The sequence below is a fragment of the Dinoponera quadriceps genome, unplaced genomic scaffold (genome assembly GCF_001313825.1).
Source record: "Dinoponera quadriceps isolate SergipeBrazil2010 unplaced genomic scaffold, ASM131382v1 scaffold1565, whole genome shotgun sequence".
Lineage (NCBI taxonomy): Eukaryota > Metazoa > Arthropoda > Insecta > Hymenoptera > Formicidae > Dinoponera > Dinoponera quadriceps.
Genome location: NW_014556124.1, coordinates 1016758 through 1042903, shown reverse-complemented (window position 1 = coordinate 1042903; position 26146 = coordinate 1016758). Strand labels below are relative to the sequence as shown.

At 47.5% G+C, this 26146-nt stretch overlaps 2 protein-coding genes across 6 annotated transcripts in view; one reads left to right on the top strand and one right to left on the bottom strand.

Moving 5' to 3' along the window:
* Nucleotides 1-190: 190 nt before the first annotated feature.
* LOC106746859 (cytochrome b5) lies at nucleotides 191-5226 on the top strand. Of its 3 annotated transcripts, none has more exons than XM_014623954.1 (2): nucleotides 191-407; nucleotides 2428-5226. In XM_014623954.1, the coding sequence occupies exon 2, from the start codon at nucleotides 2456-2458 to the stop codon at nucleotides 2906-2908; it is 453 nt and encodes a 150-aa protein (XP_014479440.1). In that variant the 5' UTR covers nucleotides 191-407; nucleotides 2428-2455; the 3' UTR covers nucleotides 2909-5226. The 3 variants fall into 3 exon arrangements, with proteins under 3 accessions (XP_014479440.1, XP_014479439.1, XP_014479438.1); XM_014623953.1 differs by lacking the exon at nucleotides 191-407 and adding an exon at nucleotides 414-703; XM_014623952.1 differs by lacking the exon at nucleotides 191-407 and adding an exon at nucleotides 414-831.
* A 1488-nt stretch (nucleotides 5227-6714) lies between these two features.
* LOC106746780 overlaps nucleotides 6715-26146 on the bottom strand; it is a 66074-nt gene continuing 46642 nt past the window's right edge. For all 3 annotated transcript variants that reach the window (XM_014623792.1, XM_014623794.1, XM_014623795.1), the window contains 4 exons: nucleotides 22221-22549; nucleotides 21333-21541; nucleotides 12695-13041; nucleotides 6715-11949 (listed from right to left, as the gene is read on the bottom strand). In XM_014623792.1, the coding sequence (XP_014479278.1) occupies nucleotides 11820-11949; nucleotides 12695-13041; nucleotides 21333-21541; nucleotides 22221-22549 (1015 nt within the window). In that variant the 3' untranslated portion in view covers nucleotides 6715-11819. The remainder of the gene's footprint in view (nucleotides 11950-12694; nucleotides 13042-21332; nucleotides 21542-22220; nucleotides 22550-26146) is intronic.

The window sequence follows — 26146 nt, the reverse complement described above, 5'->3', positions numbered from 1 at the left end:
TGTCATCATATCGTCGCTCTCAGTATCGTGACCGATTACGGTTGTCTCGGAAGATCGTCCGCTCGACGTGCAATTTCCTCTTTAATTTCTTCCTTCGTCATGATAGTACGAACGACGAACGTATCGCACGTATTTGAGTGGTCTTATCTTTGACACGCCAAAAGAAAATAAGCGTGTCCACATAAACAGAAACGCCAATTCACAGGAGCGGGTGTGCGATCGCGACATTTTGCACGAGCGCGCCGGACTGTTGAAACGTCTCTTTTCCTTCCCTCTTCACGGAATTGTATAAAGTGTGCGGTGCGAGGAAAACGGTGCCTGAAACGCTCGGCATTTCCACGGAGCTTCCCCGCGTTCGCTTGGCGAGTCGCCGTGAGAAGGAAAATTGCAACAACTTTTACGTGCCAGTAAGATTCGCAATCGGGCCGCGCACATTTGTCGACGATCCGCGTCTTCATTCATGTTCGCCAAGTTTCATGAACTTTCCGCGTCGGAAGTGCTTCCTCCATTTCATGTGTTTCACTTCTCGCTTTCCGGTCTTTCTTTCCCGTGCCTGCCTCTTTCGCGCTTTTTTGTTCGCGACTCCTCGTCTTAGCCGCGGATCATGAGTGCTCCGGGTGCTAAATAACGCATTCTATGTTCGCCACGACAGTGCGTGACCAAGGAGAGATACCTGATGCATGCACGTGTCGGGTTTCAACCGGTAATGGAATTATTTTCCCTTAGCGAGGGAATTGATTTCCGTCTACGCGGCTCAGTATGGTGGTCAGTACGACATACGATGTCCCTTGACAGACAACGCGGACAGAAACGCTCTCCGTTGGCTTCAACGTACGAAATCATGTTGGATATACGTGTGCTTCGTGAATTATTCGGTGGATTTTCGCAAACTGACCGTGAATCGATTAGCATATGTATCCGGTTACTTCCGTGATCGATAATATTTTCAGTAATTTTTCTCTCTCTCTCTCTCTCTCTCTTTCTCAGGTGCATTTCTTTTCTCTCTTTCGGTCTGACGCTGAATCCCGCAAAATTTTACGAATCGGCGCAATCAACTCCGGGTGCAATTTGCTCGCAATTTTCCGCTACTGCAAATATTACTTTATCGCGTCAATTGAAATGCAAGCGTTAATCACTTAGCGCATTTTCGAGCGGGCAGGTGTGACCGAGGGTCGAAGCGGACGTTTCGCGAAATACGACGGACTGTGATGAAGGAAAACGCAACCAACGCATTGTAAATCGAAGACACCCACGCCGGGTGGCTGCGCACATGCGGTTAAATATTTACCAAGCGTGACACATTATGATAATTGATGGCGCAGTTGGGTTTAGAAATTTGCGGTAATCTGTACGTTTACGAAAGACGTGCATATTTGAAGATATCTGGAATAAAAAAAAACAAAGAGGGGGAGAGAAAGATGGAAGGTGACGGTAAAAACTCGTAAGCTTAAAATATCACCGATTATATAAACTGTGCAATATCATCGTTTACATGTTTCATTCCGTTTATCAACATATCGCAAAATAACACGTTGCATCATAAAATCGTGAGTACGCGCGATTTTATGGTGGGGACGTTATGTATAAATTCCGAGCAATGGTGACTTACATGCGTACTTTTCGGAAAAAGGAGAGAATTCAGCGATGATATCATACTAACGTCTCGGGAAGAGCCGACTCTTTTCCTGTCCGATAATCGTTTCGAAGTTTCGAGCCACGTGTAAAATGCGCGTGCAGTGAGTGATCGATCAAACAGTACTCAGAGAAATTAGAACTCAGTAATGTTTAAAAAAAAAAAAAGAAGAAGAAGAGACTTAAAAAGTAATTCTCATAGTCTTTTCTAGCGTGCTATAGACGTTTTATGTCAAAACGAGAGAAAGATATATCCGCGTAATAAGTTGTAATCGGGTTTAACAGGTAATTTAAAACGCGATATACGTTTTAGTGAAAAATTATTTAAATTTTTTTGCTCTTCAAACAGTCGTAAAACTAATATTCGTTCCCTTAATGACTCAAACAATAACTGATTCATAATAATAAAATAAAATATTAAAAATGATCTAATGCTTATATCATAAGAGCTTAATATTTTCTCAACATCGCTCATTATTTATTCATTATTATAAATTACGACAATTATCTCAAGAGCCTTCATTATCGAAGCCTTCATTATCCCTCTAACCAGGACTCTACGGTAAAATTATAGTAAAATTATATAACAGCAAGTATTCTTTTCTTTATCAGTATAAACACGCGTAATTTGGCTCCCCGTTTGATGCTGCTCGGTTCTTCGAGGATTCGTTTCCGTCGTTTCACGAACATCCCTAGAATCCCTTCGTCGCGCGTTCCAAGCCGGATGCCGAACAATGAAACAAACCGAACTTCACTCGAACTCACCGGAATCTCGTTTTCGCGACCGTGTTGCAGGAGGAGCGATTCGCGGACGCGCAGCAACATGGACCTCTTGAGTCCGGCCTTCCGTTCCCTCGAGTTGGGCGACGTGAAACCGCCCAAGGACAATTTCCTGCAGGTCGAGCGTAACGAGGTTCTGGAGAAGAACAGCGACGACGAGGACGCGAGGGAGCGCAGGTTCAAGTCGAGCAGGGAGAAATCGCGCGACGAGCTGCCCACGATCGACCTGGACGAGGTCGCTTGGCACGACACGCCCGACGATTGTTGGCTCGTGATCTACGATTACGTGTACGATTGCACGGAATTCTTGAAGAACCATCCGGGCGGCCAGGACATCCTACTGGAGTACGCCGGACACGACGCCACTCTGGCGTTCATCGGCACCGGACACTCCGCCGTCGCCAGGAAGACCTTGGAGCGCTACATAATCGGCGAACTGCCGCCGGAAGAGAGGATCTTCCGCATTCCCGACGGTGTCAAGGTACTGGGATTCTGATTCGCTCCGAATCGCCGTACCTTGTTATCGCGCTCAATCAGGTAGCAATGAACCCTTTCGCTGCGAAGGTCGCGGTTAGTCAAAAGTGGACGGATGTTTGCGAGGAACGTGTATATAAACACGTTTATATTTATAATATTTCGTTATATTTATGTATAATATATACGGCATAGGATAAGCTATGTTATATCCGCGCATGTAAGTGCTCTTAATAAGATCGAGTTTTTATATCGAATATAATAATTTAATCAGTTACCACTGTTGTATATAACATATTAATTATAATAATTTAATAAATTACTGCTATTCAAGAAGAAGAAAATGACGACAGGTGACCGTCTGGTTTGCAGCGGAAGGGTTAAGCGTACTTACGTCAGGGGAATCGAAACCGATATAACCGATATCTTTTCGCCGTCGCAGCGTTGAAAGTCTCGTCGAGATCATATCGGTTTCGGCCGACTGCGAAACTCAGGCAGCGACTGACGCACAAAAGCGCCTGCGATCCGTTTGTTTCCGACGATTATCACCACGCGATAGATTTTCGATCAGTATTCACCGCCGCGATCGCGGAGCGTTAAGCGATAATCCGACGATAGAACGCCATTCTCCTTTTTACCGGTTGCCTCCGCTAATTGAAATCGAAGCTCCGAGGTAGAACGATCGATTCACTCGGACACTTTATTGGATATTCCGGCGCTCATCCCGTTAAGTATCGAGGCGATTCCGCGGATCTCTTTGTCCGCGAATAGCGATAAATAAATCATCTCGGAGATATATGTTCAATAACACGGCGAGTATCGCGAGTATCGCGAGAGAACGCGAAGGTGTATGATATCTCGAGCGAAGAATAACAACTGAAGAGATATATATATATATTAATGTAATGCATGCAGCAAAACCTTGTCGCGACCTCCGGGAAGAAACGATAACCCGGCCGGCCCGATCGTCCGATCAGTACTAACGGTAGGTCGATGATAGTGCAAGCATCGCAGGATTCGCATTAACTCGGCAAATTTAAGATATATTCATTGTCACTTGTAGAAAAACTGCGACGAGAGAGTGGAGTTTGTAAGAATAATCCGCAAACTGCGGACATCGCAAATAATATAAGCGTTATCGTAAAGAGAATATCTTTCCTTTGGTTTAATTATAAGTATGTATAGAATAAAATAGATATGTAAGAAAATATAAAACGATAGTTTCAGCAAGTCGAGTTTACTAGAAAGAATAATCTTACTTCAAACGTCGAATTTTCGAAAAGCGAGGATCTAACGAATCCATTGGTCACCAAGTTGGCTACCACGCTATACTTTTTTTAAACTCATGTATCCTCCTGTATTCGCCTACACTATTTTGAATCAGATGCAGGCCTAGGTCAACTAAAAAGAAACAGCAAGCCTAATGTGTTCTCGCGGTTCTAACGATTCGCGAGGCGAAGATCACGCCTCCAGACAAATTTTATTCGCGACTGCGAGTCAACAAAGATAACGTTCTGCGGCGGTATGAAAGCTGCGCGTGTTTTCTTTCCTTCTCGTGATGCTTGCAACGTACCGAAAAGAAAAATGCGTATCTGGAAACACACGCGCGAGACGGTAGCGCGTTAGATAATACGAGGAAAATATACGTCGTTAATATCGGCGGCGCAGCGTCAGCAGTTCAGAGCGTTTTTCGGCATTGCCCGCGACTCGTCGAACCGCGGGGTCAAGTGCGTGCGCGCGCGCGTACGATGATAACCGCTTGCTTTCTCCTACCGTCCGAACTTTCGGGGCCAATTACGCGCAATTAATCATGGCTGTAATTGATTCGCGCGCGCGACACGATCGCAGACGGCACTGTCGCAACTATCGATTACTCTCGGCAGATTACCGTAACCGAAATCCGATGATACAACGCGAGACATCCGGGGTCGTGCGATCGCCTTTGAACTTTACCACCGCGCCGAAATACTTCAAAAGCGCTACCATGACCTGCATCAAAGTTGCCCGGAGTCACGTCGATAATCGATGTCGAACGCGCTGATATTTCTCGTAGCAGTGAGATGATGCATTTATAGGCCACGACCGTAGCCGGGAGAAGGATTTGCCAACAATTATCCCGAGGTTTGGTCAAACAGCTTCGATTATTTGCCGAATCATTTAGTACCATTATGCAGTGTATGTTGCAGTGATCGAACAACTTAATGGAAACTATTCAACAAAATCGTTACGCAAATCCTTTTCTCAGTGTGCCCTCCGAATCTCATCTATGCGGTAAAAAAGCTTTGTGTTAAATTAACATGAGTACGTTGAAAAATAATACAAATATTGCAAGAATCAACACAAAATTAACATACGCAATATGTTAATCGATACTGAAATATAAAATATTATTTAATTTTATTATTTTAACACTTACGCAATTGAATATCGACTCGAGCACAAAATATTGAGATGATATAATAAACGTAATATGCTAAAAATTAACAGACGGGGTATATTAAAAATTTAACGCCAAGATTTTAACAAGGACCGATTTTAAACACATGTGCGAAATATTTTTTGCCGCGTATCTCTTGATTCGCGTTATCGAGTGACATTACGTGATTTACGTGATCGGTATGCGTATTTGTACAGTACAAGGGTAGCGTCCGGCTCGCATTAATAATAATACGTTGTAATGCGACTCCTTCGTAAAAGAGATGATTATATTTTATATTTAATAGATTCTATATGCATTGAAACGATATATAATTACGCGAGATAAAAGCTAAATAAAAAAGGGAAAACGAGACGCGTGATTCATGAAACGTGTAGGATCACGTATCGCTATTTACGTTTGCCAGGATATTGTATTTTACACGTGCGAGTGCGTGCGCGTCCTATATGTTAACACGCTCCATGCCGCGTGTATCACCGGTGGTGCTCGTTGAACTTTCCGTTCAGGTCAGATCTGGTTCATTTTCGTGCAGGTCAGATATTTGTTGGACATCTCGGCTCCGAAACGAAATATAACCATGAGATACTTTGATGATTATTAAGAAACTACGCTTACGATTTTAGTGAAAAACGAGAGGACGATAAGAGAGACTTGTAGAAATATTGTGAAAAAAGAATTACAAGGCCGTGGAGCACCGAGTTTTTCAGAAATTAACAATTGTAAAGTACACAAATTCTGATAGAGAGAGAGAGAGAGAAAGAGTTGAAATATACGACCCAATAAAAATACGGAAAAACAATAACAACAATACGGAAAAATGTGGAAAAATCCGACGATGATTTTCTTTATCGGTGCGTCTCTATCAATACATATGATATATTCGCAAACCTGACACGAGTAGCCCCAGTCAAAAATATACAAATCAAAGTGCGAAAAACGATTATTTCTTCACGAGTTTTTAAACATTACGTAAGTTTCATTGATATCCCCTCGCTACAGTGTGAAAGCTGTGTACCATAAATCATGTTTATAAACACTTTAACACAAATTTGTCGAGCCTTCTCGTTCATTAGCTCGTTATATCGACTATTACTTTTCCAATAGTATTGTCACGGAGCAACTCAGCTTAAGACGAGCGTTGCAACGAGGGAGGGAGGTAGGGAGGAGGGGGAGGCGAGGTTGCTGGATCCTGACGTTGAATCTTCTTCGGAATTTCCAGATCCCCTCGCCCCCTTCCCCTCGTTCATTGGACATTTCTCGCGCCACCGCCGCGTACTTCCGCGATCACTCGACTCCCGCCGAGATTTTCGGCGGAAGTTTCGCGCGCGGCGAGGAATGGAGGAATACGGCGCGAACGAAAGATAACAGTCGTGATGAGTACTTTACACCGGAGTACATTGTATTTCTTGGTCCTCTAACATTTATAGTATACACAACATACAGGTATGAAGTGATAGCGATGTAGCTCGGTTCGTTCGCCTTTATACGCGCCGCTGATCGAGATCAGCGCGTGAAACGAATTCGCCACGTCCACCTCGTGGGTGGATGGTCAGGCCGGGCTTCTTATTATTAAATTGACAGTATCTCGTCGGCTCGACTCGCGTCCGTATATCGCGGGCTTTTACCTAAAATTAAATGTACACACGCATAACGCATCGTTTCCCCGAGAAGCTTCATCTCCGCCTGCTCCGTGGTAAACCCGAGCTACGTAACCGCCGAGATGCGATCTTACGATACGACGGAGCTATTTCTTTTTTTCTTTTTCTCCTTTTTTTCTTCTTTTTTCTTTGTCAATACGAGTACGTATATCTACGTGTTAGACACACGTCGCAGCGATCGTGGAAAACAGAAATCACGTGCGCGACCGACGCTGAACTTACTCCGTAATTTCTAGGAAGTGTTTCTCCACACGTTTTGCGTCACCGCTACGTATGCGCGTACTTTCGTAATTACGACATCGTCGTGTGTTGCGATGCTTTCGTCTCTTTTTTTTCTGCATTTTTCTTTTTGCTGCTAACTGCCTCGCGCGATACATCGATACGAAATAAAGTTCGTGGCCCTTCGCGTTAGTTAGTGGAAAGACAGCATGTAAGTAGAATCTGAGAATCGAAGGTCTCTTACACTTCGAGAAGACAAACATATTTTGCTTAAGTTTTATCTGAGAAAAACATGCTCTCTCTCCCTCTCCCTCTCTCTTTTCCCCTCTCTCTCCCTCTCTATCTTAGTTGAGTCTATTTAAATGCGATACCATTTTTTTTGTCTAGTGCATCCCCTCTACGCTAAAGTAAGTTAAATCGACGCGTGTACGCGGAAGAAGCGATCGCGACTTCGCGTTACGTCCCCGGAAACTCGTCAAAAGCTTCTCTATTTTAGAACTTTCGCGCTCTTGGCAGTCCTGGCGGATTTCACCTCCGTCGACGCGATTATCGCTCGATCGCGCGAATAAATCGCACGATCGGCGACTTGATTGCGAGAACGACTCGACCTTTAATCGGCTGCCCGGATCCCCGCGACATCGCACTTAGCACGAATCCCGCATAATCGACATCGAGTAAACGTACACCTATTATTTACATCTAACCGCTATTTACACATAACCACAGTGATCGCGTTTGTTAAGGAGCGAGGGGATCTCGACGCTTTAACGAAGACAGGGATGCATCACTCGATACATTTTTTATCGATCGTGACTACCAACTGCATCGTCGCGCTGATTCCACACTGAAAAAAGGATTTAATAATAACGACGAAAATTTTGCAAACATTCGCCGATCAAATATTTGACCACTGCCATCAAATAATTCAGTTCCGCATACTAAATATATAATATACAGAATTACAGTATTGTACATATACAGCACGTGGAACTAAATTATTTGGTCGCAGTAATCAAATGTTTCGTCGGCAAATATTCGCCAGATTTTAATACTTATTGCCAAGTATCCTTTTTCCAGTGTGAGCGGATTCGTCGAGACCGTTGAAACGATACTATCGGTGGGGTTCGGCGGGAAAATGATTCATTATTCGATACGAAAGTGGTAATGTTAAATATATTAGCGCGATCGCGAAATTACGTCGGCTGGTACAGCGTAAGGATACTCGGAGTTATATACATTGTATGGTCCGCGGGATGAAACCTAACTAACGCGCAGTCCTAAGGAGGCTAGCTGTATAATGATCGATCGGGGACCTTGGGATAAAAGGGATGCAAGTGACACTCGAACTATACGATCACATACGTGTACGTGCTGCATGTAAGAGAACGTGAATTTTATCGTGCGACACATTTTTTTTTTCTAAGTGATAATATTTCACGAAAGCCGAAGTACGATCGATTAAACGGACATACACGCGCGCGCGCACACACACACATACACACACACACACACACATGCGTACACACTGAGACGTTATGCGGGCATTAAATGCTGATTCATCTCGGGCTAAATTTACACTCGTATCCCTTTCACTCTTCAGAGAATCCCCGATTTTACTCCCTCCGATTTTCCCATGCGCGTTCGTCGCGCGAGCAAAAAGAATCGCTCGGACGATCGCGTTCACCCGTGAAATTTTATTTCGGGAACAATCATGCAACTCTCTCGCCTGTCGATTTCATTGGCCTCGCGATATTTTTCGCCCGACCGCAAAATACACGTATCGAATATACACGCGTCTTCCGGCGAAAAGAAGGAAAAACGGCAGAAAGGAAAAAACGACAGCTCGATTGCTCACACGCGATCGATATCACACACACACATTCTGTCTTGTGGCGAGCAGTCCGGTCTGTTTTATATTTTTGCGCCTTTCCGCGTTTTTATACCGATAGAAAACCGTTACAAAAACCGATAGAAAAATTTTGTCGTAACGAATTCTGTTACACGCGTCAAATAGATACGATTTGTGTATTAATATCTCGTGTAGAGTGTTTACGAATTACGATAGGGAGAAGTTACTATGGTGTGTGTTTTCCACATAGTAGAGGATCAGGCATTACAACAGAGCCAACGTTTGGCCGATTTATTCGGCTGTATTAGCTTATGTTTTTTATTACAGATTATTTTTTCTTTCACTCGACACGGGAAGTGTCGATTGATGCTCCAATGAATCGCGAAACTCACCGATAAGACAGAGGAGGAACAAACGCCCCCTCGTCGGAAACAGGACGATCTCAGCTTGCATGAACTGCGAAGTCTCGCGTTTCTTGCTCCCTTCGAGAAATTTGTGCGATCCTTCACTCCTGATTTCCTCATTTTTGCAACTAAATGCGAATGCTCGGCCAAGAATTGGCTGCTGCTGTTGAATCTAATAACTATTGTGCGAACGTGATCCAATGCCGGGCCAGTACTGGCTCTGCCCGTATCGAAAATAGATATCGGGCCGATATCGAAAATTTGGCATCTGGTAATAGCCCGACCTATCGTAAAACCCTATGTGGGATAACGAGTTTTCACGAGTGCCACATACACACATCCACACACTACGTTTTACTTCGCTCGATCCGTAAGTGCTAAAATAGCGCAAGCGGAAAGGAAACGTGTTTTGCTCGACGTGACACGCTCAAATTTCAACTTAACCGAATCCGATAATATCCGACTAGAAATGCGATAATTTCGTTTTCATCACGTCTACAATAGTGACTAGTAACTCTAACGTGGTTCTCTCGCGCGCTTTAACGCGCACAGATCAACGCTACAGTGTAACACGTTATTTTAACACCGACTTTACATACTACTTTCTGCTTTGTATGTCGTTAGGACCATGTGTGTTAGATACCGGAATGCCTACAGCATCCGTCCGCTTATAAATCGCCTAAATGCTAAACGCGAGACAGAGACGACAGACGTAAGATGAAAATAGTTCCGTTAACAGTTGCTTTTTGTTCCTTACGATTATTAACCATCGTTGTAATTATTACGAGTCGCACAACAAAAAGAGACCTCCGGTCGAAGCAATCTCCGCGTGTCAGGCGTTGCCGAAAAGTAGCGATTGTTCGTCGTCTAGCGAAGGAGGATGATGAAGCCGCGGTATCTCATCGCGGGGTGGAAAAATTCAATTCGCTTCTAACTTTTCGGTTCGCGGCGTTAAATATCGTAATTATGAAATCTCAAATTAAACCTCCCGGGCGGCAAAGTTCGCCACCAATTCAATGAAAAATAAAATCCCCGTTAATTTCCACCCTCGTAACTTCGTTCCACGATACATTCTCTCTCGGCGAATTAATCATGCAATTGCGAGCGGTTGGGTAAATTAGATTAGCCGCAAATTATAACGTGATTTCGAGAAACAACAAGATTGCGCCACCGCCGTTATCTTCTCTCTATTTTTCCATCACTCTTCTGTCTCCCTCGGAAATGTCAAACGGGGAGCTTCGGTATTAGTTTCGGCGCAGTCTATATTCTCGGTCGCCGCTCTTCAACAAATCACAGCGACGTTCGACGCGAAATAGGCCCTCCGGGGGTTTTCTCCTCCCACCCCGGAAAAAAAAAAGTACGTCACGAGCATTTGACGGTGGACAACGAGAACGAGCTTTTATATTCGCGGAGAAACAAAAACTCACGACGCGGCAAATGTGTTACGGCAAAGCTCTCTATTTCGGCGACCAGCGCGTTCACGTAGAGGAAGTGGGGAAACTTGGCGACCCGGGCCAGCCAGGGAAACCGAAGGCAATTGGAATTAAATCGGATACACGCTCGCTCGCACGGGGGATAAAGATGGTTAACGAACGCACCCTAATTTTTCTCAGATCGACGAGGAGACGTTCCCGGCTGTTCGGATGTTGCTTACGTCAGGTGTCAGCAGTTCGATGGTTCGAGCTACCGAAGATCGTACCGAACGACGTCATCTTTACGCCGTCGGAATCACGCGTGTTCGATTGTTCTGTTTACCTCCTCACTTACCTATCAATCTTCATTAGATTATTTAATATTCGCTTATTGCAATATCCTATCTGCAGTTGAATAAATTACATGATGAATACGTATTTACTGAAATGAAGAATAAAGATTAAGTACAGATACGGTATTGAGGTAAATCAAATATTAAATGATTCTCGAATAGATACTTCTTTGTGTGCGAATTTCAAAGAAACTGCGATATGTAACCCAGTATCGGAAGGTAATAGTTTGTATGATGTTATATCTCAATATGCTCCACCGGTCCTTCATCTTCCACGGAATTCGCAGCATTAATGTAGAACTAGAATTCCGATTCGGGGTCAAACACATCTCAATCGCCGTGATCGATCATTTTTACCTTCTACCGCTATTACACCCGACAGCGAATTGCACGCACGACTCCGTGACGACATTCGACAAAGAGCGTCTAATCGCTAACATCGATTGCTTGCGATCTGGCAAAACCAAAAAAGCGCCGCATCTCGCCGCGGCTCAGAGCTACAGCATGGCCTGCCGCATGCCAGGGAAGCTTTCGCGAAAGAGCTCGATTGATGATTTATCAGCGTGCTCGCGACTTCTGCCCGTGATCGTCGCATGTCCTCTTACATCAAGCTACAGAGGCCGAATCCTTGGTCGAAAGCCGATTGCAGTACCGTCGTTTCCATACAGAACGCAGCGTCCTCGTACATCGTCGCGATTCGTTGTTGCTGAGCCCGATTCACGCTCTGCGATCTGCAACAACGACGTTTCATCGGTCCCGAATTAATTCCATCGAACTCGTGCGTCCCTCTCTCTCTCTCTCTTTCTCTCTCTCTGTATCTATTTATCTATCTATCTCTCCCCAAAGCATGATTCAAATCAGATAGATTTATATATTTATCTTCGTATACTCATAATTTCAATTATACCTTCCTTCTCGCTGCTATCTAAACTAACTCTTTATAATACATTTTCCGTTTTCCAACTTGCAAATCTGCAATCTAATTTAAAGCTCTCACAGCTTTAAAGCGATGATAAATGCACTTATCTATCCATCTATCTACCTTCCACTTTCCGTGTCTCGAATATTACAAGCATTTGCGCGGTAATATATATATATATATATACGCTACACGACTAGACTCTTGTCACGGGGAAGACCGAGTCTCGTTGTGGTAATCGCAGAGATCAGCGGTGAGCAGGTAGGAAAAGCGGCGTGGAATCTGGAACGGCCTGTATTTACATAACCGCCGTCTCGGCCGTTCTTCTGAATTACCGCGATCCCGGCAGAGAGAGAGAGAGAGAGAGAGCGGCTCTCGGCACCTCGAAATATCCCGGCTAACCGAATGCACCTCGCCGTCCGCGTTAACTCCCGACGGTGCCGTAGCCCGCATATGGTCACCTCTCCGGGAAGGAAGCGTCGTGAATTATTCCGCGAGCGATCCCGGTCACGAGATGCCGAGGTCGGCCCTTACAACACGCCTCTTCGGCTACTCACCTGGGAGGCATTGCTCGTGCACGCTGCTGCGCTCTGACCTGCTGCTCCCTCAGGATCTGCTGATTCGACGAGCAGGTAGATGGGTCTCTGGATTGTTGCAACTGCTGCTGCTGCTGCTGATGGAGATGATGCGAGCCACGATCGGCGCTCGTAGCGAGCGTAAGCTGCGCCAAGTACTCGCGAAGCTCCGGTTGACTGGCCAAGAATTCGCGTCGCAGCTGTGTACTCGAGGTCGGGTTTGACGACGACGACGACGTAATCGCGATCGAGTCAGACCACGGCGGCGGCGGAGTGTGCGAGCGGGACTTGTGACAGAGGTACTCCTCGTACGTCGGCGGCAGGCCGGTCTGTAAAGTGAGTACAGTTGTTCGTCGTTATTCGAGTTCCCGTTACCACGTATGGAGTTTAGTTGTACAATCGCGTGGAAAGCACGTCCCGGAACTGTCCGAGTGAAACTCGGGGGCCTTCACCGTCGCTTACGAGAATTTCCCTTCGTCTTGTCGAACGTTTGTCAGAAGTAGTATACGGTAAAAAAGAACATTGTGTACCTGTGTTAAAATCGGTCCTTGTTCAAAGTTTTGTGTTAAACCTTTAACACGCCCGTGCGGTTATTTAACATATTGCGTTTATTTTATCTCAACGTTTTGCATTGCGTCTCAATATTCAACATGTGTAAGAGTGTCGAAATAACACATTTTACACTTTATTTAATTTTTAATTTCCGACGTAACACTTGCGTTCCATTCCAACACATTCACCTTCTGTTAATTTAACACCGAAATCTGAGCGAGCCGTTCGGGAAATGTGTTGAATTTAACACAAAATGTTTCACCGAATAGATAAAGATAATTGGTATAATGAGTGTTTTCACTGTGCTGGAACGATAAAGCAACGTGACGACGTGTAAATCGGTGTTCTGCGGTGTGTTAACATTACGAGGCTTTCGCTGGGATTTTTCCGATCGAGCTGGCGAACTTTCTCTATTAGGAGTAATGGAAAGAGAGTCTACTCGCTATCCGAATATCCTCTAACCGAGCCATTTTCGGGAACGTCAGATTCGAGCAGTGAGGGATAGCTATATTCGTCCAGTTCGTAAATAATAAAAGAGGTTCTAGATAGGTACGAGAAGCAGGTATCTCTGATGCGTTTGTGCTCTCTCAACGGATCTATTATCTTATCTTTATAAATATTATGTTACCGTTGAGGCAGATAGGGGCAGAGAGAGTAGAGAGAGAGAGAGAGAGAGGGAAAGAGAAACGACTGCTCGCTGCAGCGCCAACAAATTTTCCCGTAAATTTCACCAAACCGTTCGAACGAAACTAGGGTATACCAATATGGCCCATAGCGTCCATCCTGTTTGACGAAGTCGATCGCGAGATTAATCTTTGATTAATTAACAGAACACAACCTCTCAGAAATCTCTCTCGTTGCCCGCGTTGGCCGCATTAGGGTCGCATTACGTTACCCGCAACTCCATTCCCCGGTCGTAGTTGCTTAGCCATTATGTTTGCATGACTGCGGTCTCGATATTCGATCTTCGCGTCGATGTCAGGTTACAGACAACCAGACCACGAGATTCGTGAAATAAAACCACCACCGTGGTCGCGATTCCTCTGAGCTCGAAGCGAGCACCGCACCGGTCTCTCATCCTGGTGCTGGTGCGCATCGTCTTCGTAAATTTGCCCTCCCCCCTCTACTCGCGCGCGACCCTCGTTTGCATAGAGAACGCTTCGGCGCATCAAATATTCCATACCGATTTTCCGTCCAAGCGATAAAATAATAATGAGTAATCATGACCGCGAACGGCGTATTTATTATCGCCATTACAAAAGGGCCGAACTTCGGAAACTCGTTTCCAACAATGTATTAATTCATCAACCCCTGCTGGAATAATGAAGTTAACCGCGCAAAATCGCTCCCGCAGTGTGCATTATATCGCACGGGAGATTATAACGAAGCTGCGAACTGTTTTTTAATACTCCCTCTCGGACCGGGAGAGCCCAGCTTGCCGAGCCTTGTCATAACGCAGCGGAAAAACTTCTCTCTCTCTCTCTCTCTCTCTCTCTCTGTCTTTCCATCTCGTTCCTCTCAGGACCAACTCGGGCCCTCGTGTATTATAATGTAAAAGCTTGCGGTAGCTTACGGACACATATCCTCTCTCCCTTTACGGGTGCCTCGGCATGAAAGTCGTGCGTGCGCGTCGCTTCGCGTTTAATCGTCTAATTGTCGCATAATGGCGCCGTACTTAACGCTAACTTTCCGTCACTGAAGTTTCACGCGGATACAACTTTCGCAATTTTCGCAACTTTCGCAATTTTGCGCTTACACTGTTACTTCGTAATAAGTGCTTTCAGTATACTTCGTGGATTTCGTCGAACTGTCCGAAGTAGAGTCTCGTGCGATCTGATCGAGGAGAACTCCGGTCACGCGCGTGTTCCGGTCCCCGACACGGCGGGATGAAAATGTAACGCGGATTTCGATGGAGAGAAACAGCGTCGTGGTTGTCTGGTTAGACGTAGACGTCATTCGCAAATAGTAATATACGATGCGCTGCTTCATATCCGTGGGGCCCAGGCGCTATCGACGATGCAAACGTCGGGAGGAACTTCAGCCATAAATATGTATTCCGGCGCGGGTAATATTTCGTACTTTTCGTAAATGAAACATCGACGAACGTCGGCACGTCGGCAGTCGCGCGCAGCTGCGCCTCGTTTCGCGGAGTCAAAGCGGAGTCTCGCTCAGCGCGCTCTCGCAAATTGGCCGAAAAGTTGGCCGAAGTTTCTTTCGCCGGAGATCCACCGCCAATCCCCGTCGGCGGGAACATTACCGTGAGATACCGAAGGATGGGAGCGAGGACGAATCGGACAGCCCGCAGCGAGCTTTGCGATTGCTCTTATTGCTGAATCGACAAGTCGAGACGACGACGACGGCCCCGTAAAGGATGACAACGACTAGGAAAACGAGCGTCGTTCCGCGATCTTCGTTCTCGACAAAGTCAAGCAGAGCCCAACGGCAGCCCTCGACTCGGCGAAGAGGTGAAATTGAGTTTCAGGATTATTATCTTGCGATTCCATTTTCCAGCGTGAGACGAGCGTGGTCGCCCTCGAGCGTTCGCTTAAGAGGATCGCGGAGCTCCCGTGGTTGCACTTTTCTGTCCACGGCGGCTGCTTCGCCGCGGGACGATTACGGGACGTGTTTCTCCAAAGTATCGTACGCGCTTCACGTACGAGTGAGAGAGAGAGAGAGAGAGAGAAAAAGAGAGATTGTCTCGTGTCGGATCCCCACGTCGAATCCCGACACGGTTCGACACGATCCTTGTTATAAATGTTACGAAAGCGAGTTCCGCGTGTATAACGACGCACCCACTGTGGCTTTCCCGGGGATACCGATACTACACGGTATTATACGAGGAGCCGCCGGAGCCAATCGATCACCGCGCTAATTCGATAAGGAGAAAGAGTGCTTTCACTCCGAGGTTAAAAGCTTAAACGTTACGGAGCTTATGCCGCTACTCGGCCAGCAATTTTCGCTCCTCGTTCCCGTTTCATACAATCCCTTTATTCCATCGTAACTCGCCGCCTCGCACTAATTTTCGCCCGCTCGCTCGCTCTCTCTCTCTCTCTCTCTCTCTTCGTCCCTCCTCCCTCTTTTCGCAGCCCGTACCAATTTAATCCACCTAGCTGCTCCCCTATTTTTCTATTATTTTTACATCAACCCCTTCGCTCGTCTTTCGTCAGGCTCCCCGTTGCCCAAGCTTTCTCGCTTCCTCGCGCGCCACGTCGGCGCGCGTATCATTTCGGCTAACTCAAGCCGGCGAAATTAATATGCGAGAGCACCTAGCGTTATATCTTACGGATACAGCAACTGTGCGGCGCAGTCCTCCAGTGAAACTATATCGCCGGCCGTATTATATGTTGCTTCCGCTTTTCGAAATATTCAAGACCGCCGTGTTCTTTAATGCAAACGCGCCGTGTCGCAATGAGGCCCGGCTTAATCACGCTTTCTCGTACACTCCGGTGTAACGAGGCACACACGTAGATTTTCGGCCTGCTTTCATATTTCCTTGATTGTACATCACGAGAGCCTAATACGTATTGAATCCTTCCTCGGCACGCTGGCGGAGGAAGCGTCTCTTGACATTCTATCTACCATCTTAGAGTTTCAGTAGTGCGATGAACAATGTCTCGAAGCCTCGGCGAGGCGAATTACGTTGTTTATTCGCACCAACAACCATGTCGGCTCTTACTGACCTGGTTTTTTCATATTTCCTTGATTATATACCACGGAAGCCTAATACGTGTTGAATTGTATAGTAGGATTTCTCGAGCAAGCTTCGCGGAAAAACGCGCCCGCGAAATCGGCCGTACTCGGTTCCCCGATTGATAATTAATTTCTAAACTCGGTCGCCTCCACCGGAGGATTCTCGGGATTCTCCGTGAAAAACTCATCGCGAAGCGCGGACAACGAGGTGCGAGGTGAGATTCGCCAAGTCGACTTTTCATCGGGGTAGGTAGCCGGGTAAAGCACGCCGCGACCGTCGCTCGGAATCTTCCCCTCGTTTACGCACGAAGTCGCTCGATGGAATTTGCTCTGTTAGTGACTATTCCAGACCGAAGGGTATCCCGACAAATGGGGGAGGGAGGGAGGGGGGAATACGATGTAGTTCTCGCGGGAAAATAATAAAGGCCGTTATTCAAATTAGGAGACCCGGCACGCGTATCCGCGGCTCATGAATGGAAACAGCCACTAAAAGATCCGCGAAGTAAGCTCGAGGGCCTTCGAGAGTCGTGCGGGAATCCCCAGCGGCGCTTCCTCTTTCTCCTCCTAAGGAAGGACGAGAGAAAGAACGGGAAAGGGGAGGAGAATGGAAGAACGAGAGACGAGGGATACACGAGGCGTAACTTCTTCGCCGCGTTCCGAGAGTCGTCCTTATCAACGGCTTCGGATCCGGCGCGGCAGACGCTCACCTGTCCTCGTCTCACGCTTTAATCTCGTCTCTCGGACGATATGCCGCACCTTTGACCTAGGGAATGAAAATATCGGAGATGCAAATGCTCCGACGGACTGTGAACAGCTCTCTCTGGTTTCCCTTCCGGAACAGGGTCTCGTTGGCCGGGGATCGTCGTGGACCGACGCCAGATAATTGCATCGCGCGTATAAGAAGCCTCGGAATGCAGCGGGAAATTCGGGAAAAACGAGCCGGGGAGCCGCGTGAGAGATGCGAACGAACGGATACGCCGAGGAAAATCCGAGGAAGTAAAATATAAGACGTATATCCACCTTTACGTCACAATTTAGTCGCGCGTAACAGTCTCCCGCCGTCTGTCTGCCGCGGTGAACTTTCACCGGGACGCGGTTTTGCATTTCACACGAGCACTCGAGCTCGCTCGAGCGAACTAGCGAGCGACGTCGCTCCTCTCCTCGACCATTTCAGCCGGGGACAATTTCAACCCTTTTTCGCGATCTCCTTTGACGTCCCTTTTCATTTCGGAGCAGCCGAGTGCAAACGGAGCTTTCTCGTTATCGCGACACACAAGAAGTCGGTTAAGAATTTATCACCGCGATTATCCCCTGACTTCGAGCGTTTCCTTCAACCCAGGAATCCGGTCTCGTGCGGGAAGATCGATCACCCGCGAATGTCGCGTCAATCATTATCGCTCACGCATCATTTCACCCCGGAACGCGTATGTAATATTGGTTCATGCAACAGCAAATATCCAACCGGGGGAAAAACGGGCGATATAATGTCGGGATCCGACCTTTACTTTCTCTCTTCCTTTCTTGCTTCATCATAAAAAATGTAGGCTCGCTTCTATGGTTAGAACGTTTGCTTTATCGGACGTGGGATGGACGTAAAAATATACAACCCTCCTTGTTAGTCGCGATATTTTTCACCCCTGAATGCAATGTATATCACAGATACACTAATTTCCTCATTGTTTCCCTCTGACTTTTCAAACAATTTTTCTTTCGTTACCATTTAGCTAACAGACCAGGCATTAAAGCAGACGAAAACACGGTGAAGAATCAACTGACAAGTATTATCATGGTGTTAGATATTGCGACTAACAGAGGGAATAAACAGACGCGACTTTGAAAGTTTCACGGCATTGCTAAATAAGGATTTCGATATAAAGGAAACCCGTAATTATTCCGGCAGTCCCTCGTCTAAATATCCGCGTAATTCGAGATCGACCCCTCTCGATCCCCCTTCTCCTCTTTCGTTTTTGAACTTTTCATCTCTGCTCGCAGCTATCTCTTTCATATCTCTCGGTCGGACCCTCTTCGTGTCCGCAATCTGCCTTTTATTATTGCTCAACAAATTGCTTTACCCAATTAATCGTCTTTAGCGCGACATTGACGAAAGCACTGCCGCGGTCCGGGAGGACGGGAGGAGGCGACGAGAGGTATCATCGGAGGAACTCGTGCGGTCGTAGCGGCGAGTTTTCGGCACGGGACGACGATTTTCTGGCAGTGGCGCGACGGCCGGGTAACACGGCTGCACGGTAGGAGGAATTTATGTTCCAGTCGGCGCCGCGCGACTATATGCGATGGAATTGGGCGGCGAACCGGACTGGAACGGTCCTCGAGCTAAGAAGCAGTACATTGAATTTGCCCCCCCCCCTCACCCCCCTCTCTCTGCTACTTGTATACCGCGCTCCCGAGCTCGCCTCGACGAAGTCGAGCCTTCTTTGAGACGACGGATTTCTTCGCGATCACGTAGACCGAAAAAGCTCGAGCGATTGGTTCGCGCACGGAACGTGCCGGAACACGAAGGCTCAGGGATGAGGTCGTGCAAATTTTCGGATCGACGATTTTAGAGCCGCGATAATTCGAGGCGGATCGCGTAGCTCCTCGTCGGAGGGAATTTTGTTAAAGATACGAATACGGGGAATACCGTTCCGTGGCGGGTCTCCGCATTTTCGCGTAATTTTCGCGGAATCCCGGAATGTCTCGATATTATTGTAATCAGTTAGGCGCGCCGTAAATAATAAATTCCACGGGATAATGTAATGTTCCGCGTGTCTGGAGACGCGCGCGACGTGAAATACGGCCGCCGGCGGCGGCGACGCGTTGTGTGCGTAACGGGGATTTATGTAAAACGATAAATCGACTTTTGAAATGGCGCGACGAGTTTCCCCGAGACGTAACTTCGCCGGAATCATCGTGAAGAAACCGCTGGATCGTTAAACTCACGCGGCCCGCTGCTACGAATCGAAACGCTCTCGAGTTGTCGTCCGGCGTTAACAATGCTCGGAATATCAGAGACGCGCATTTCGAAGACTTCAGTTGCGTCGGATCGCGCGCATCCGACCCTAAGGCAGGCGACAAATTCACCAGCATTTTTCAACCCGAGCGTCACCCTCAGATGGTACCTCGGTCGGCCGGCACAGATTTTATTCCACGAGATGACACGCCACCGCGAGATCGCGGGATCCTGCAGACGTCCCACCGTCGACTAATTAGTAATTACCAGCGACTAACGGCGCATTCGGTGGGCCACAAAAGGCCAATTTGTGATCGCGCCGATTGCAGGCGATCGTGCGCACGATCGATTACAGTGCCCTCTCTCTCCAGCCGGGCTCTACCCGCCGCCGATTCGATTATCGATCTTCGGGCTGCTCTCCGGGGTGCTGATTGCTAGATCGCTGCCAATTTCCTCGTCATCCGCTCTCGTCGCGGAATTGCGCAGCGGGGACGCAAATCGAGCGACAGGCGTGCCGGCAGAAGCTCGTCGCGCGACCGAGGCGATAATTCGTTTCGATAACCCCGAGATATTATGCGATTCGAACGATCGGACGTCGGCCGGGGACGCCGACCGACGCTGGCGTCGCCGACGGGCGTTGCGACCGTTACTTGCCGGCACGCGGGACATACCCACGTCGGGAATTAATATTCGAGTTACAGCATTTAAAGCGCGCGGCGATGACAATTTGCAACTATTGTCCCGCCCGGCCATTATTATTGCGCGATGCTCTTACGAGCGGAGCTGAATGCCGATTGTGGCCATTGTGCAATATTGACCGCTGTCGGAAACTGCTGTCCGTCGGGCACACACCGTGCAACTTCGCCGTGTAAACGATAACCGCGCGATATTATCTTCGTTGAAATGACATCGCCCGCCGCAGAGATGGATTACGGGGAGACGATAAAATTTCTGAATCGCGTATAGACTCGCGGCTCCGCCCGGGACGTTCCACGACGGACACCTTGATACCGTAATCAAAGGTCGCGGTGAGCCTTGCGGACAATGCGACGAGCGCACAATGCGAATCGGAAATGCCGCCGGGTGGCGCGGACCGGGGGAGTGTGTTTGCGCGTATTTCACGCGGCACATTTCCCTCGGAGAAGCGGCATCGTCCGCGTTTAACAATTCCGCCGTGCGCCGCGATTTTACTTCGAACCACTTCGCCATTCCTCATCCTCACGAATTTATGCATCGTAACTTTATGCCGCGCATTTTCCGTTTTCCCGAGATTCTCATCCTGGATCACAAAAATATTGTCCATTACGTTTCTCTTTTGCAATGTATACTAGAGGATTTTTCCCGTTCGATCATTATCGTTCCGGGCGTGTCCGTCGGTTATCCCCGAGTCGGTGGCGACACGAGAAAACGAACTGCAGTGTTAACCCTTACCTGTCGCGTTTTCGCGATTGCGACGTCATACGTCGGCGGCGGCGACGTCATAGACGGGAGAGCGTAAAGAGGCGATCTGCTCTGCGAATTCGACTGGCTAATCCCGATCTCACTGATACTTGCGTTCGGCGTGTCCGGTATGGTGGCGTACAGCGCCTCGGGTATGGTACTTTCTCGGATCCCGTCCCCGAGGATACTTGAGCCCGAATCTGCAAACGCGATAGTATTGTAATTGAAAGCTCGCTATGCCCGTGCGGCTACGCCGATTTGCGCGGAGCGTAGAAACGTCAAACTTTATATGTAACTATCAATAAAAACGTATACGTTTTTATTTATTTATTTATTCATTTAAACGAAAAGTATACCCATTTATTTGCAATAACGTAAAGGGAGAAAAGAGAAACGGTAGAGAAACGAGCATGAAATTATTAGCGAAATTTAGATTTCGATATAATAAAAATAAATGAATAGCCGTAATAAAACAAAACAATTCAAGACGAGAGTGGCACGACGAGTCGGGCAACGTTTGAACGCGCTAATTGAGCTGTGAAATATATCAATAGAGTCGGAGAACTCATTAGCCGGAATACAAATCCGATTAATTCAGCTGAAACCGGCTATAAGTTGTGCGATGAAATGTAATGTCAAGACATTGCTCGAACGGATCGCTCTTGATGGCGCGTGTAAACCAAAAGCTTGGAAAATTTCACTGCAAATTACTTTACGATCATTACAATATAATGCGAGAATAATAGTAAAATTATTAATATACATTAAATCGTCGCGCGAACAGAACGACCTACTTTCCTGTCGTTTTCATTGTTCAGGGAAATCTGATTTGTAACAATCTGCTAATATTTAATGTAGCCTGCGGACGCCGCAACTAACCGATGTAAGTGTAATGCGACTCGGCCCTGTCCGCGCTCCGGGTCCTCCTCGAGTGATTGAACCGTTTCTCGTGTTTGCTGCTCTTTATTGCGGGCCTCCTGGGCTCCATCACCGAGCTGCTGCTCCCGGTCTCGCTCGACGTACGAGTCTTCGACGCTCGCGCCTCATCCTGTTGCTTCCGCGTGCCCTTGCTGTCCGAGCTCTTACTGCCCTTCGATTTGGGCACGAGGATGGTCAGTCGTCGCGGGACGATCGAGCTGTTTCGTGACTTCGTGGACAGATCGACGACCACGCCGCAGGCACACACCGGCGTGTTCTCGTTAGGCATCCTGGAAAACAAACGGCACGCGCGTGTGCTGAGAAGATTCGGGAAGATGATGAAGAGAAGAAGCGAGGTGTTTTTCCTATCAAATATCAGACACAAAGCCGGCTGAAATCCGGGTAGCCATGACAATCGCGCAGAAGTAATATCCTCCCCGGGGGCGAGGGGACAGTTCGAGCGAGATAAACGTCGTTCTACCAGCAGTCGCCCCAACGGAGAGCAATTCGTGAGAATTCATGAGCGATTATTACTTTCTTTCGCGCATGCCCAAGAGCGCGATTTCAAAGTATAATAAATCTCTCCTCGTCTGTGTTTACCGGTTTCCCTTTTCGAACCGCGTCCCGACGCGGCCCGTCGCTTTAACGTCGCCATTCAGCGGCGGGCATAAATAACATAAATCACCGGGACTTAGTCGCGCCGAGATTCGCGCCGGTCTCTCGCAATCCGCTACAGCCGGCGCGCCCTACGCTCCGCCAAACAACGTTATCGACGCTCGTGCGCCACGCGCTATTATTAACGAGCCCATAATGGCCCTTAATTGGAATCACTTCGTAACGTTTATTCGCAATAGCGGCCCGCTCAGCCTCGCTTCTCGCGTGACAAACGCGATTACGCGAGCTCGTATTCACCGGGGAAAAAGTGGCCGGGCCCTGAAGTTAAAGGTTCTCTCGTATATGTGTATGCGCGCGCGGAAAACTCGATTGATGATTAATTAGATTATATGAAATTCCGACGGCCGGCCCTTCCGACCGACGTAATTAGCTATATATCGGCGAGATTGCCGCAAGTTGGAAAAGGGAAGAAAGTAATTAAGAGCCAGAGAGGAAATCGTCGGGTCCAGACTGGAAGCGCGACCGATGGCACAATCCTCGCTGTACCTGAGAGGATCAAAAGTATGTCCCAGCGTACTTCACATGCACATCCAACTCGGAGAACTCGGCGCGAGGAATCCTTAATACCGCGATCCAATTTGAACTTTTCGGAATAAATCATTGATCTGCCGAATCTCGCTGTGAGAAGGAGAACGGAGGTCGCGCTTTACCTCTATTACCTCCGAAAGAGAGAGAGGGAGAGAGGGGGAGGAAGGGGAGAAGAAAAGGGAGAGGAGGCGAAGTCAACCTTTTTATTCGACTTTTGCCGGGGAGGAGGAAGAGGAGGATGGCGGCTCGCTCCTTTCTTCTATTCTTCTCGAGAAAATCTTATTCCCGGCACATTTGGAAGGCTACTTCTGAGACAACGAAACCGTCGAGCTCCCGTCGGATCGCGCGATCCCATTTTATATCGTCGAAATGAACGACGCCACCTTCTCTCAGTGTCCTCGTCGGATTTCGTCCTCGAGCGCTCTCTCACCCTCTCAAGATTAAAAGGACCGACCATTGCCGCCTTCGCGTTTATTATCTTTCTATCGTTGCTCCTCTAACCCACTTTCGACGAAATACTCGATTTTAGTACGCCTTTACGCCGAGCATCGCCGATGTCGTCAGAGAGAGGCCTCCGAATCAAATCGAATTTAGTCGCCGTGTCGTGCACCGGTCCATTAAATATCTCTCTCGCGCGCGCACCGGGATTGATACAATATACGAGCTAAAAGTATATAGGGATCAATGAATAAAGCGCGAATAAAGCAGACAAAAGAACGGGAATACAGGGATGAATTACGGATCGATGGTAACCCCATTAGGGTCATTTTTTTTTATAACGCAATTTTATGACACACGACAAAGAATTTGCCGTTGTAAACACATTATACAGGGTGTATCCGAACTCCGTCGACAAACTCACGTCCTGTCCCCTCTTATCGCGACACATTTTCTTCCGTCACTGTCATTTTCTGCAGGCCATATCTCAAAAACCAAACTTTTCGCGGGCATACGTTTACTAAGATATTTTTGCTGATTTTTGAACGTAAGATCCATCCTGCAAGTTCGTCGGTAGAATTCAGATACACTCTGCATAATAAATTGTTGTTTCCGCGCTCTTCGTATCTGATACTTCGAGAATGCGTCCGTGCCTCACCGGAGTGGCGGGCCGAGATGATGATTTCAACTTCTCGCTTCGGCCAGGAGGGACGCGCAGCAAGGCATGGGAATCGCTACATGGAAATTGAATTACGTGCCGTGCTGGGAAATGAGCTACCGGGGACCTTGGTTAGTTTCGACGACAAACTGCTCGCTACAGAGTACGCAGACCTGCCATTACTCATCCCCGCGGATGCTGAAACCTGGGAACGCACCACCACCGTGCAACTTCTTCTTCCGCGCGCTGACTTTGGACGAAGCCCGAAGCTTCGCAGCAGCGGCAGGTTACCAGGGTTCGCTCGAGCACGAATCTAACGTGAGCTAAAAAACAACTCGCAATATATATTGGACTACGTCGGGAAAAAGAAAATTAGATCGCTCTCTGGGCGATCTTCTTCTTAAGAGAATTTGATTCAGTCGAAAGGCAGACTCTGCTCTCCGTAAGTTCCGTTCTAACGCGGCACGCCGCTGGCAATGTCGCGGTTCATCGACGAGCCGTGTATCATGCGAAAGAGTAATCACTCGGATTCGTTACTTAATAGATATTAACAGAGGCCGTTGTATCTACAAAGGTCACCATAATACCACCTTCTCCTCTGGCATGCATTACACACGCGAAAATCGCGCAAGAGGAGTGAGCGAGAACGCGCTGATGTATTTATGATTAAAACCGCTGTCGAAAACGGGACGAACGTAAACGGGTCGTCGTAATCAACATCGCGTGCATCTCTTTTCCGCGTTCGGGAATAACAACATTTAATTACAAGCGTACTCCAGAACCGCCGTTGCAATCAACATCTTCGATGCCCGGCGTGTGCGAGTGACTCTACCCGGCCGCAGTTATCGGGCTACATTGATATCGACAGAGATGAGAGAGAAATGGCTTTCCAGAGATAATTATTACAATAGCAAAGCGCACAGCAATGGGCAGCCGTAACACTATGACCAGGTCGAATGAATTCTCTTTTCCTGCCAGTAATATCGAGCACGGAGAATCTCCTCCTTTCTCTTTCTCTCCCTCTCTTGCTCGCTCGCTCGCTCGAAATCAAATATGTCCCACGATTGCTGATCTTCGCACCGATGCACAGCAAAGCGAAACCGGCCTGTTCGAATCGAAATTAGGTTGCACCCGTATCTGTTTGTAATCAGGAATATGATATTTCATGCTTCCGGATGGGAGGGAAATGCTCGATCTGGCTTCCGAGCTTGCTGTCGCGTCCTTCATAAAACTTTGTTCCCGACGTTTCATAAATTAGATCGTTCACGAAAAACGTCGAAAAACAAATCTATGAAGAACCTGGCAACAGCCCTTGGCGCTAGATCACACAGGCAGATAAAATATACTCACTCTCTTTCTTCGCGCGACATGCCAATTACTTACTTCACCTTGCGTCTTTAATAATAAAACTTCGACTTCCTAGTCTCATACACGGCGGACTCTCGCAGTATAAAACGCAATATCGGCTGAAGGCGCGCGTCGAAAACAAACTCCAATCCGGGACGGTAAAATAAAGCTACAATTTCCTCCCCTCGGAATCGCAACTCCCGGCGAGTCGCCGGCTCGCGAAAATTCCTGCGATTTTTGC

Bases quoted from the DNA above. Each gene is read 5' to 3' on its own strand.
- LOC106746859 (XM_014623952.1), top strand. From the start codon at position 677: ATGCATGCACGTGTCGGGTTTCAACCGGTAATGGAATTATTTTCCCTT. The intron at 832-2,427 runs GTACGAAATCAT...ACCGTGTTGCAG, and splicing joins CGCTCTCCGTTGGCTTCAAC to GAGGAGCGATTCGCGGACGC.